General features: G+C 36.7%; 1 protein-coding gene across 1 annotated transcript; it reads left to right on the top strand.

Annotated features, from left to right (window-relative positions):
• The first annotated feature begins 6232 nt into the window (after positions 1-6232).
• On the top strand, positions 6233-7276 carry LOC113651764 (trace amine-associated receptor 4-like). Its single transcript, XM_027160611.2, has one exon. The coding sequence runs from the start codon at positions 6233-6235 to the stop codon at positions 7274-7276; it is 1044 nt and encodes a 347-aa protein (XP_027016412.2).
• The last annotated feature ends 6942 nt before the right edge of the window (positions 7277-14218 follow it).

Below are 14218 nucleotides of genomic sequence, written 5' to 3' on the forward strand. Positions count from 1 at the left end.
ATTTTGTAGTCACAGATTCAGCTTCAGATATATCACCAGTAAGGGTCACATACTGTATGGACCCCAAGCCTGAGGACGGAACACATCAATCAGTGCAGTTCTAACAGTGCAGACATTTCCACATTACTTTGAAATTGCCAATAAAGGTAGTGAAATGTTGCCACATGGATTGATTTGGCACCGTAATAACTAACAGTAACTCAAATTTGTCTTCAGTATTTCCAACATTTGTTGAAAAATGAATGAAATTCATGATCATACAAATTGAGCCTTGGTATGGGAAGTGCTGTCAGACATGATTTTGAACATAATTGGAGTTTGTCTGACCCGTCAGAATTCAGTGAAGGCCTACTGGCATAGTGATATGTGTTATAAACAGTGCAGGACTTATATTAGTGACATGACATACAGCTAAGTACGGTGACACATACTCAGAATTCGTTCTCAGATTTTAACCCATCCAAAGTGCACACACACAGCATTGAACACACACACACACCCTGAACACACACCTGGAGCAGTGGGCAGCCATTTATCGTGTGGCGCCCGGGGAGCAGTTGGAGGGGTTCAGTGCCTTGCTCAAGGGCACCTCAGTCATGGCCAGCCCGAACCCACAACCTTAGGGTTAGGAGTCAGACTCTCTAACCATTAGGCCACGACTTCCCCCCTTTTAATATATTTATTAAACCACATTTTTTATATTCTAAAAATCTTTATTAAGATTGAGTACATATAGAAAAAACAAATATTTGAGTGTCAAATTACCCTAAAACTAAAAGTCTAATAAAAACCTAATAAAAGTGACAGCATGTATTGAATTGATTTAAGTACAGTAAAGGCTTAAACAATTCTGTCCTTATTAGCCAAACATTAAATCACAAATCACAAGCATGGGGTTAAATGCTTTATAGTCACCACTATTTCATTTTTTTATGTACCTGTACATAGATTACCAGTCAAAATTCACCTGCCTCATTACTCATGTACTATGATACTATGTAATAACACACATCGCAGTCAGTCACACACACAGGCAGTCGTGGCCTGATGGTTAGAGAGTCTGACTCGTAACCCAAAGGTTGTGGGTTCGAGTCTCGGGCCGGCCACGACTGAGGTACCCTTGAGCAAGGCACCGAGCCCCCCATCTGCTCCCCGGGCGCCGCAGAATAAATGGGCATAAATGGGTACATGGCCATTACACAACCTAACGATTACGAGTCAGACTCTCTACCCATTAGGCCACGACTTGCACGACTTATTAATGTGGTGACCAGTGTGGTAGCTGTTCATCTAATATAGAGAAAAGTCATGGGGTGACATGGGGTCATGGTCTTTCCCTCTGTCCAATGGCGGGTTGGACAAACAGCCCCGTCATCACATGATGCTGCTTGAGGATAAAATTAAATTTTCTCCAGTTGCATCATTATATTTCATGGTTGAGCAAAGCAGTCAGATCTGACTTACCATCAGTCAGTTATAGGGTAATAACATACTGGTATAAGTTAACCAGAAGTAAAATACAACATCATAGATTTACCATTTGAATTTCTGGTAAAGGCTTCAACATGTGTGTCCACAAACACAAGCAAAGTAGACTATAAAGTCTTATATAACCAAGTAAACAAAATTAAACTCTACTAATTTTTATTTCTCTTAATTACCGGAAAGGTATATGTCATAGTTATATTTCCTACTACTATGTCAAACATCACATAAACTTGACCAAGACCCCATAAACCCCCTCTGCTCCTTCATGGCCTACTTTGCTCCCTCGGCCCAGTTTATTAAAAATAGATCGTTTAATTATTTACTGTAGGACCTTAACCTTATTCACTGTAGGATACAGTACCTACATATTTGACAAATAAGACTTTTCTGAAAATGTGAATGATTTGAGAAAATACAATATTCTGGTTAATTTTGATTATTGTTTTATTTAGTCAGCTCTCTGAAAACTGGACCTAATGGACTTATCATTAGTGTAACATGAAGGATAAACAGGATGATGAAATATTGTACATAAACAAATTAATATGGGTTTTCAGAAGACCAGAATTAGATGAGAGTGTGAAGTCATTAAGATGTTTGGTCTTTAACACCTTTGATTAGTCAGATACCTGTGAGAGATTCCCATCATTAAATGTGAGAAGTGGTAACTGGGCTCTTAGGCATTATCTCAGATGACAAACATCACCACATAATGTTTAGTCATCATGATGCAATACAGGTTAAGCAGATTTCAAACAATATTCATCAAAAAAAATGAATAAAACACCAATTATACATATTGATAGCTTAGGTCACTATTACTAAAACCTTTATACTTAAATAATAAAGTTAACTGGGTTCAGGATTTTTTTTTACATCAACAAAGTTCTAAAAATGTAGTTTCTTTATTATAGAATATTTTAAAACAAAAGAATACATCTTAAATGATGACACAACAATCTGGAGCAAATGCAATAATACAATTGAATCATTAGGGAGCAATGAAGGATAAACAGGATGGTGTAATATTGTACACAGAATCCAAATTAGATGAGAGTGTGAAGTCATTAAGATGTTTTGGTCTTTAACACCTTTGATAAGTCAGATACCTGTGAGAAATTCCCATCATTAAATGTGAGAGGTGGTAACTGGGCTCTTAGGCATTATCTTAGATGACAAACATTACCTCACTGTCTTGAGGCATGATGCAATACACTTAGCAGTTTTCAAACAGTATTCATCAAAGGCTTTGTCTTTTTGTAATGATCAGGATTTCTTTTTATTCTCCATACTTAATAAACAGCAGTTTTAAATACTTGGTAAATAAAACATATGCACTCAGACATTAGCAACACTTTTAGTGGGTAACTGAAATCAAATCTACAGTATAATTAGAGTGCCAATGATGGAGCTCAAATGGCCTGGTACTCTAGGCCTTTGTCATATTTTTTTAATGGTTTCTGGAACCTTTGTCCAAAATCTTTGGTTGATTTCGTGTATTTTTCAGCACCAAAGTGAATGAAAATGTGATACTTCAACTGGTCATGTTCCTTCTTGTCTCTAGTTGTGTGATGGCAAAGAAAAGGCCGTTATTAAGGAGACCTACTTTATATATATATATATATATATATATATATATATATATATATATATATATATATATATATATATATATATATCTTGTTCAGACCTTCATGGTTACACCTTCCTGTTTCCAGGTAATCATGATGACATGCCATTCGCCTCAATCAAGGCAAGAAGCCAGTGAATAATATTTTGCTACCCTGTTTGCACAATAGTGATTTTTGGAACAGCACAATCAGTAATACATGGTGCTCAGGACAAGTGTGAAAACACTCATATTAGACTCCTTATAAGCTTTTAAAGCTTTAGACCTGCATCAGCATCCATACGTCCATCATGAGGCCTCATAATTGTTTGATGATGGAACCATGATGAGTCAAACCATGACTCATAAATAATGAATGATCTTAAAAGAAACATCTTAGAGTTTTTGTGAAAAGAAAAACATTTACAATGTTGCATGTAACATGTTTAGGAATATTGCAGAATACATTATTTAAAATTCCTGTTGCCTTAAACTGTTTAAATGAAGCCATATATATTTAGATCCATTTTGTATATGCCATAAAATATAATTTTTATTAGAGACACCACTCTTTGTTCTACTGACATTTTAAGTTACATGTTCTAAATGCACAGAAGTCAGTTATGAGCTGGAACCCTGAGAAGGCCCTTACCCTCAACTGCTCAGTACATATATGTCAAGTCAAATCAAATCAAGAAGCTTTTATTGCCTTTACAACCATATATAGTTGTTACAGTACACAGTGAAATGAGACATTTCTCCAGGACCATGCTGCTACATAAAACAAAGACAGAGTAGTGTACATAATGTATGTAAAATAAATAGAATGGGGCATAGAAGCCTTTATTATGGCCACATATACATTACAGCACAGTGGAATTCATTTCTTCACATACCCCAACTCAGGAAGTTGGGGTCAGAGTGCAGGGGCACCCCTGGAGCAGGGAGGGCTGCGAAAAAACAGTGTGCAAAACAGCATGTAAACTGTTTGATATGATGGTGCTGTAGACGTGGATGTAAAATCCCAAAGAACTCTATAGACTTCTTTGGGACGGGGACAATGGTGGTTGTCTACCTGATCTTTCGGGAGAGGGACAGTCTTCCTTGCCGTTCTGTTGTTCTGCACCTCAAACCAAGTGTAAAAGTTATTTAGAACATCTGAAAGGGAGGCATCACTATTACAGGCAGGTGAAGCTGTCTTGTTGTTGATGATCACCTGAATGCCCTGCCACATGCACCGGGTGTCTCTGCTGTCCTGGAAGTGGCTGTGGATTGTCTGGACATTTGCGCGCTTTGCTTCTCTGATGCCTAAGAACAGTTTGGCCCTTGCTGTTCTTAGGGCCGCCCTGTCCCCTGTTCTGAAGGCTAGGTCTCACATTAGCAGTCATTCACAGCTTCTGGTTGGAGCATGTGGTGATGGTCTTGGAGACGGTCACATCATCAATGCACTTGCCGATGTAACTGGTCACTGTTGACGTGTACTCCTCCAAGTTGACGGAATCACCGTTGGTTGCAGCCTCCCTGAAGATGTTCCAGTCAGTGCACTCAAAGAAGTCCTGAAGAGCAGAGGTGGCTCCTGCTGGCCAGGTTTTCACCTACTTCAGAACGGGTTTAGAGTCTGACCAGTGGTCTGTATGCTGGAATTAGCATAACAGAGATGTGGTCCGAGTAGCCAAGGTGGGGGCGGGGCTCTGCACGATATGCGCCGGGAATGTTTGTGTAAACAAGATCCAGCGTGTTTTCACCTCTCGCTGCAAAGTCCACATACTGATAGAATTTAGGAAGCACTAACATGAGATTTGCATGATTGAAATCTCTGGGGATGATAAACAGTCCGTCGGGGTGAACATTCTGTAGATTGCTAATAGCCCATAGAGTTCATATAGAGCCTCTTTAGCATTAGCGCTGGGGGGAATGCAAACTCTGACAATGAAAACCGTGGTGAATTCCCGTGGTAAATAAAATGGCCTGTATCTAACAGTCATAAACTCAACTAGTGATGAGAAGTAACTAGAAACAAGCACAGAGTTCTTACACCATTCTGTGTTGATGTAAACACACAAACCACCACCATGAGCCTTACTGCACAGAGCTGGATTTCTGTCGGCATAAATGAGATGAGCCCATCTAGCTAAATGGCAGCGTCGGGAACTCTGTCGCTGAGCCTCGTTTCTGTGAAAACAAAGACACAGAAGTTTCTAATATCTTGTGGTGTAGTGCTTTCGAGTCGAGTGTAGTCCAGTTTATTGTTCAGGGAGAAAAAATTTGAAAGTAGAATGAATGGGAGAGCAAGGGTTTGTTTTTAGTATGTATAATGTGCAATAAATGTATATTGCTCTTGATAGGAAGTCTGCCAAATGACATACATAAAAATGTGGCATATATGGACCCCCAATTATATAGATTTATATTATACAGTCGGGGGCACGGTGGCTTAGTGGTTAGCACATTTGCCTCACACCTCCAGGGTTGTGTGTGTGGAGTTTGCATGTTCTACCCGTGCCTCGGGGGTTTCCTCCGGGTACTCCGGTTTCCTCCCCCGGTCCAAAGACCTGCATGGTAGGTTGATTAGCATCTCTGGGAAATTGTCCGTAGTGTGTGAGTGTGTGAGTGAATGAGAGTGTGTGTGCCCTGTGATAGGTTGGCACTCCGTCCAGGGTGTATCCTGCCTCGATGCCCGATGATGCCCGAGAAGTTCGAATGAGCGGTAGAAGATGAATGAATGAATGAATTATACACAGTCAACCTGTCAGACAGGCAAATAACTATAAAACTCTCCAATACATTTTATGCTAAAAGAAAGTAGTGGTATTAAGTATGGATGTGGAAACGTAAGAAACTCCATAAAAGAATCCCAGAAATAAAGGTAAAGTTAGTGTTCACATGACAGGGATATGATGTCACATTAAAGCTTCCCCATTGGTAAGCTGATGATGACCTTTTAAAACCAGCATGTATTTAAGTCAAGTTGGTCATATACTGTACAGCTAGCTTCTGGGTTAGATAACAATGTAATGACTTACAGTCATAAATATTTAGATAATAGATTAGATATTTAAATTTTTATTGGTTTGTGATATTTTTATGCCATGATATAATTAATAATCTACTGCACATTTAAAATAAAGCAACCAAATGGAGTGGATAGAGAACCTCGTTACAAATGCAACCCACGCTGATGTGGATATGGCACTTCTCTGCTTTCCACTTGAGCCAGACTCCTGCACCAGAAAACCTCGTTTCTTTGTCATTAGAGTTGCCATGTACATCTTAATGCTTCCTACAGTACTTATGACTGTTTTGGGGAACCTTCTGGTCATCATCACTATTTCCCATTTCAAACAGCTGCATTCTCCAACTAACTTCATCATCCTCTCACTGGCTGTTGTGGACTGTCTGCTCGGCTCTATGATCATGCCTTTCAGTATGGTGCGATGGGTGGAAGGCTGCTGGTTCTTGGGGGAGATTTTTTGCAAAATCCATTCCAGTTTAGACATGACACTAAGTATTGTCTCCATTCTGCACCTGTCTTTAGTTTCTATTGACCGGTACGTGGCCATTACCGATCCTCTGGGTTATAAGATGAAGGTGACAAATGACACAGTGATTGTGGGAATTGCTGTTATTTGGCTCTTCTCCTTCTCGTTTAGCTTCGGTGTGGTATTGTCTAATATAAATCTCCAAGGTTTGGAGGACCTTTTAATGCTGAGTTCCTGTTTTGGAAACTGTGCTTTGATTTTTAACAAACAGTGGGGAGTCATTGCTTCTCTTGTGGCATTTTTTATTCCAGGAACTATTATGAGCTGTCTGTACCTTAAAATTTTTCATGTTGCACGAAAACAAGCTAAAGTAATGGCTGAAATGTCTACCATAGGAAAATCTGACACAAAGAACCATTCTTCAGAACAGAGAGAGAGAAAAGCAGCTAAAACTTTAGGCATTGTTATGGGAATTTTTCTGCTTTGCTGGTTGCCATTCTTCACTGCTACAATAGCTGATCCATTCCTGGACTTTTCAACCCCTATAGATGTTTTTGATGCCCTGGTGTGGTTTGGCTACCTTAATTCTACTTGTAATCCTTTGATCTATGGCTTTTTCTATCCCCGTTTTCAGAAGGCGTTTAAGATTATTATATATAAATATGTTTTTCACATCAATAACATGAATCTAACACTCTAATTTTAAAGGGTTCTGTGAAATCTATGCTGTTTCGTTTGCATTATACAGAGTTCTCTTCACAATTCAACAGTATATTTACGTTTAGGTATAATTGACCATGTATTCTTTTATATATGTATTAAATTTTTTAAGGCCTAAAAACTGATTTTTTTTCTTTTGTTTAGTGAATTCATACATCAATGACTTGATGTTATAGCTGGCATTATGTGGTCAAACTGATCTTTACTAAGGAGTACATATATTTGAGTGTCAAATTACCCTAAAACTAAAAGTCTAATAAAAACCTAATAAAAGTGACAGCATGTATTGAATTGATTTAAGTACAGTAAAGGCTTAAACAATTCTGTCCTTATTAGCCAAACATTAAATCACAAATCACAAGCATGGGGTTAAATGCTTTATAGTCAACACTATTTCATTTTTATATGTACCTGTACATACGTTACCAGTCAAAATTCACCTGCCTCATTACTCCTAACTAACTAATAACCCATTGTGGGGGCAGTGGTGGCTCAAGTGCTTGGGATCGTAAGGTCGAGGTTGAAGCCCCAGCACTGCCAAACTGCTACTGTTGCGCATATGAGCAAGGCCCTTAACCCTGACTGCTCCTGGGGTACTGTATCATAGCTGCCTCTGTGCAAACCCTAACCCTAACCCTCCTCAGTTGGGACACGCAAAGAAAAGAATTCCACTTGTAATGTAATGTGGCAATAATAAAGGCTTTTATGCCACAATTTCATCACAAAGTTACTGACACTATGTAATAACACACATCATTATGCTGACCAAGAAATGTGTTAAATCAATCCAACCTATTATATAGATTACATATCCAAACTGGACTCTTGGCATATTCTGACATCATTAACTTCTTAAACAAACTTTACTCCAGAAGTTTATTATTTTTATTTTTCTATGCACAGAAAAGAGTTCATCAATGCTTCTCATGCATTCTACAGAAAAAACTTGACTACACACACTAAGAAAACAAGTAACGTTATAAGGGTGTTAATTTACTTTTTATTCATTAATTTGTATTAAAAACCTTAAATGCCTTTATGACAAAATGCATATTCAGTGAAATGTGTCTGCATCATCACTATGAATCAATTTCAACATTAGAACTTCAAGGTGAGTCATCCAAATGATACAGTTAGAACAGATTTATAACCTAAATCAATACTCTAATAACTAACAAGTAGCCGAACATAGTGATTAAAGCTTTTTTGTTTAATTAATATAATATGTGTAGCTGAGTCATGGGGCCTAAATAATGGAGAAAACATGACCTGCTTTACTCAATAGAATGGACTGCTTGGAATCAAGTTCAAATCTAAGCTTAGATTTCCTGTTAAAAATTTTAATCATTAAAATTCACAGATAAAATCATAATCATAAAATTGTGGGATAATCAGTAAAATTATTTAGATGATTTTAGATGATAAACAAGCAAGTAAATTAAGTGGACTATATTACAAGCTTTAAGCTGTCAATCTGATTGACAGCTAAACAACAACAACTTAGAGAAAAGTATGAAGTCAATACATTAATGTGTGACAACTTTAATTAGTCATGTACCTGTGAGAGATTGTCCATCATTAAAGGTGAGAGATTTTAACTGGTCTTTTGGGCATCAATCTCAGATGTCTGCCAAACACAACCTCATAACCTTATGTGTGTCTTTAAAGATATAAACCTGGTCAGAAATGAAGAAACAGAAGTCCTGTTTTGTGGTGAAAATCCTTGACAAGTCTGAAGGTGATCTAAAATGGGCATGAATGTGTGATGAGTGAACATTAAACACAATGAATTCTGTCCTGTATGAGTGAAGTCAGTAAAAATACTGGACCACACATCAGTCTACACACAAGGCCACATCATGAGGGCCATTTTAATACCCCTATAATCTGTCAATAACACTACATGAATTCATATTTGTATTGTTTATTCAAATTAATAATATTTACTGCACTGTTTGCTGTAATGATATAATAATGTTTGTTCATTTTGACTAAAAATGTTCATTGTTCTGATCTTAACACCAGCTCATCAGTGTTAACAGTGAAGCTGTACACAGCTGCACTTTTCCTGATTCATTCGAGTGTCTGTGTGTTAAGCAGAAGAGTTTGGCTCTGTTAATGTTCATCAGAGGAACAACCTTCTAACAAACACTCAGATCCAAGAGCTTATGATTTTCAGCACAAGTTCAAATTTGCTCAGTGTAGCAGTGCTGATTAACACACACATCATATCCACAACAATTGTTAAGACCTGAACACATCTGATCTCTTCACACTACTGCTTTTCCTTTTTGTCTCATACACAGTCACATTTACAATTTATAAAACTCTTTTGTCTGTGTTTTAGATTAAATGAATGATAAAAACATGAACTGACCATGAATCCCCCGTCCACCAACAACACACAGACACAAAGATGTCTCTTTCTGCTCCATGTCAGGGCAATACATTAGAGAACAGAAATTATAAGGTCAGTAAATGATCATTTATAAAAAGAAAAAAACTATATATTGTACATAAATCTACTTAAACAGCAACAACACATCAGGTACAGATAAAAACGTTACACCATCCAGTCCCTAAATGTCTTTATAGAAGCTGAGGCCTATCGATTTAATACACATGATTACAGTAAAAGGTAAAAGCAGGGAAGCAGATGACTGCAATGTGATAATGAATAAAATCATTCAGATCTTGCTGCAGAAACATTTGATATACAACTAATTAAACTTCCTAAAAATATAATAAAATTCAGACATTTACCACAAACTTGACTTCACATGTCTCTCGATATTGCTAATGGCCCATGTGTCAACTCACACAGCCACATCACAATATGTTGACATTGTACATATAATCTTTACTCAGTATACAACACTGCACTAATCAGAAAAATTATTGAAGAGAAAACTGATATGTTTGTCATGATATAACAACAGTTTTGCTCATTCTGACTAGAAATGTTCACTTTAATGAAACACCCTATAAGTAACTGATGATTTACACGACTGCTCATAGCACAACGATGACTGACATTACTTTACGATTCTTACCTAATATTAATGCTAAAAATTTGGTACAGCTGTTGGGTCACTGGATAGTTTATTAAGGTTGTAAATCATGTACTATTGTATTCACAGTCCCCCTGTCTCAACCCATCTGGACACTTTGTGGGTGAACCAACTGAGATTAGATTTTTGTAAGAATGCTCTTCAGGCCAAGGTTCCACAAAGCTGTTCTGGCAGCTCATAATGGCCTCACTCCTTATTCATGTGGTGTATTTCCTTCAATGCACCATTCTGTAGTTTTTATATAGCATTATGTCCATAGTGACATAATGTCGTTTGAAATTTGTGAAGCCTTTTAAAATTTCTATATTTTTGCATAAATGTGAAAGAACACATCATATTTTCACACAAGTCCTAAAAGCAGACAAAGTCGAAAATGTTCTATATCTTATACAGTACAGACTAAAAGTTTGGAAACACCTTCCAAAAGTTTGGACACACCACCTTTTCAACAGGACAATGACCCCAAACACACCTCCAGGCTGTGTAAGGGCTATTTGACCATGAAAGAGAGTGATGGGGTGCTGCGCCAGATGACCTGGCCTCTACAGTCACCGGACCTGAACCCAATCGAGATGGTTTGGGGTGAGCTGGACCGCAGAGTGAGGGAAAAAGGGCCAACAAGTGCTAAGAATCTCTGGGAACTCCTTCAAGACTGTTGGAAGACCATTTCAGGTGACTACCTCTTGAAGCTCATCAAGAGAATGCCAAGAGTGTGCAAAGTAGTAATCAAAGCAAAAGGTGGCTACTTTGAAGAACCTAGAATATGACATATTTTCAGTTGTTTCACACTTTTCTGTTATGTACGTATAAAATTCCACATGTGTTAATTCATAGTTTTGATGCCTTCAGTGTGAATCTGCAATTTTCATAGTCATGAAAATAAAGAAAACTCTTTGAATAAGAAGGTGTGTCCAAACTTTTGGTCTGTACTGTATATCTGTAAGGCAAATACTGTGAACCTCAGATTAGTATTTAATTTCAAGATCAGATTAAGGTCTCCATGAGGGTCCAGTTTTATCTAAAGAACAGAGATATATCAAGGTCTGATGTTCATGACATGTGTTTCTGGAAGGGGATCATTGCAAAAGCAAGGACTTCAGAAAATAATTATTTTTTGCTCATCAGGCTGGAAACGGTTTCAAAATCATCTATTAAGAGTTTGAACTCAGTGATATAGATTCTGTAGAAATGGAGGAAATTTAAGACCATTAGTCCGTCCCCAGAAGTGTTTAACAGTAACTTTCTGTGGTAAATTTAGCTTTAATAGTAACTTTCTGTGGTAAATTAAGCTTCTACAATAACTTTCTGTGGTACATTTAGCTTTAACAGTAACTTTCTGTGGTAAATAAGCTTCTACAATAACTTTCTGTGGTAAATTTAGCTTTAACAATAACTTTCTGTGGTAAATATAGCTTTAACAGTAACTTTCTGTGGTACATTTAGCTTTAACAGTAACTTTCTGTGGTAAATTTAAATTTAGCAATAATTTTTTGCGGTAAATTTAGCTTTAACAGTAACTTTCTGTGGTAAATAAGCTTCTACAATAACTTTATGTGGTAAATTAAGCTTCTACAATAACTTTCTGTGGTAAATTAAGCTTCTACAATAACTTTCTGTGGTAAATATAGGTTTAGCAGTAGCTTTCTTTGGTAAATTTATCTTTAACAGTAACTTTCTGTGGTAAATTTAGCTTTAACAGTAACTTTCTGCTGTAAATTAAGCTTTTACAATAACTTTCTGTGGTACATTTAGCTTTAACAGTAACTTTCTGTAGTAAATTAAGCTTCTACAGTAACTTTCTGTGGTAAATTTAGCTTTAACAGTAACTTTCTGTGGTAAATTAAGCTTCTACAATAACTTTCTGTGGTAAATTTAAATTTAGCAATAATATTTTGTGGTAAATTTAGCTTTAACAGTAACTTTCTGTGGGAAATTCAGCTTTAACAGGAACTTTCTGTGGTAAATCAGCTTCTACAATAACTTTATGTGGTAAATTAAGCTTCTACAATAACTTTCTGTGGTAAATATAGGTTTAACAGTAGCTTTCTGTGGTAAATTTAGCTTCTACAATAACTTTCTGTGGTAAATTTAGCTTTAACAGTAACTTTCTGTGGTAAATTTAAATTTAGCAATAATTTTTTGTGGAAACTTTAGCTTTAACAGTAACTTTCTGTGGTAAATTCAGCTTTAACAGCAACTTTCTGTGGTAAATAAGCTTCTACAATGACTTTCTGTGGTAAATTCAGCTTTAACAGCAACTTCATGTGGTAAATTAAGCTTCTACAATAACTTTATGTGGTAAATTAAGCTTCTACAATAACTTTCTGTGGTAAATTAAGCTTCTACAATAACTTTCTGTGGTAAATATAGGTTTAGCAGTAGCTTTCTTTGGTAAATTTAGCTTTAACAATAACTTTCTGTGGTAAATTTAGCTTTAACAGTAACTTTCTGCTGTAAATTAAGCTTTTACAATAAATTTCTGTGGTACGTTTAGCTTTAACAGTAACTTTCTGTGGTAAATAAGCTTCTACAATAACTTTTATGGTGAATTTAGCTTTAACAATAACTTTCTGTGGTAAATTTAGCTTTAACAGTAACTTTCTATGGTAAATTCAGCTTTAACAGCAACTTTCTGTGTTAAATAAGCTTCTACAATGACTTTCTGTGGTCAATTAAGCTTCTACAATAATTTTCTGAGGTAAATTTAGCTTTAACAGTAACTTCCTGTGGTAAATTCAGCTTTAACAGTAACTTTCTGTTGTAAATATGCTTCTACAATGACTTTCTGTGGTAAATTTAGCTTTAACAGTAACTTTCTGTGGTAAATTTAGCTTTAACAGCAACTTTCTGTGGTAAATTTAGCTTTAACGTTAACTTTCTGTGGTAAATTTAGCTTTAACAATAACTTTCTGTGGTAAATTAAGCTTCTACAATAACTTTCTGTGGTAGATGTCGTAGACCCTGGTCTGAAGTTTGTTGCTTCTATTTTTCTAAGCGATCGGAATTCCGGCATTCCCGGTACGGAAGCTCAAAGTGGCCTTTATTCTGGTCACGTCATGTGACGTCCCGTGTAGCCCCGCCCCCAAAACAAGCAAAATCAAAAATTTGCACAACGTGGACATGTGACATATCAAAACACTCAGAACATTGAGGGGAACTGCCCCATGGGTATTCTGGTCATATCACGTGACGTCAAATGAAAATTTATAATTTGCACAACCTGGACATGTGACATATCAAAACACTCAGCACAATGAGGGGAACTACCTCACGGGTATTCGGATCACGTCACATGCTCATGTCTGCTCACCTCCAAAAGTATTGGCACCCTAGCGGTAGCTTTACAATCTTTCTGTCCATTCACCTCCAAAATGCACCGGATTTGCAAATACTTGCACCGCCAAAGCCAACATCGAAGTTTGTCACGACGAACTTTACAAAATCTACTTCAACTTGTGTATTCAGACAAACTTTTGCACAAAATGTTTGAATATGTTGCAGCCTTTGTTCAAACATTCATGACCAATTAGGTTCTTAATTCAAACAAAATATTCAGATTTATCTAAGAAAAAAATCCTTTGAGTAATTTTCCACATACTAATATCAGCCATCGTAATAGCTTGATCATTTTACATGTATGACATAGATGTGTAATAACAAACATTTTTTCTTCTACCTAAAGGGGAAGTGTCTTGTTTTCTATTGGACTACTATCTCCCAGGTGGTCCCATTACTTGTACGGTAAGCAAGTATAACTATCAGCATCAATCAGAATAAGAATCACTTTGCATGTGAAAATGCGAATCAGTGCGAGTGGTGTGTCTATGTTTTTGACATAATAATTTTGAAGG

The sequence above is a fragment of the Tachysurus fulvidraco genome, chromosome 9, assembly GCF_022655615.1.
Source record: "Tachysurus fulvidraco isolate hzauxx_2018 chromosome 9, HZAU_PFXX_2.0, whole genome shotgun sequence".
Taxonomy (NCBI): Eukaryota; Metazoa; Chordata; class Actinopteri; order Siluriformes; family Bagridae; genus Tachysurus; species Tachysurus fulvidraco.

Bases quoted from the DNA above. Each gene is read 5' to 3' on its own strand.
- LOC113651764 (XM_027160611.2), top strand. From the start codon at position 6,233: ATGGAGTGGATAGAGAACCTCGTTACAAATGCAACCCACGCTGATGTG.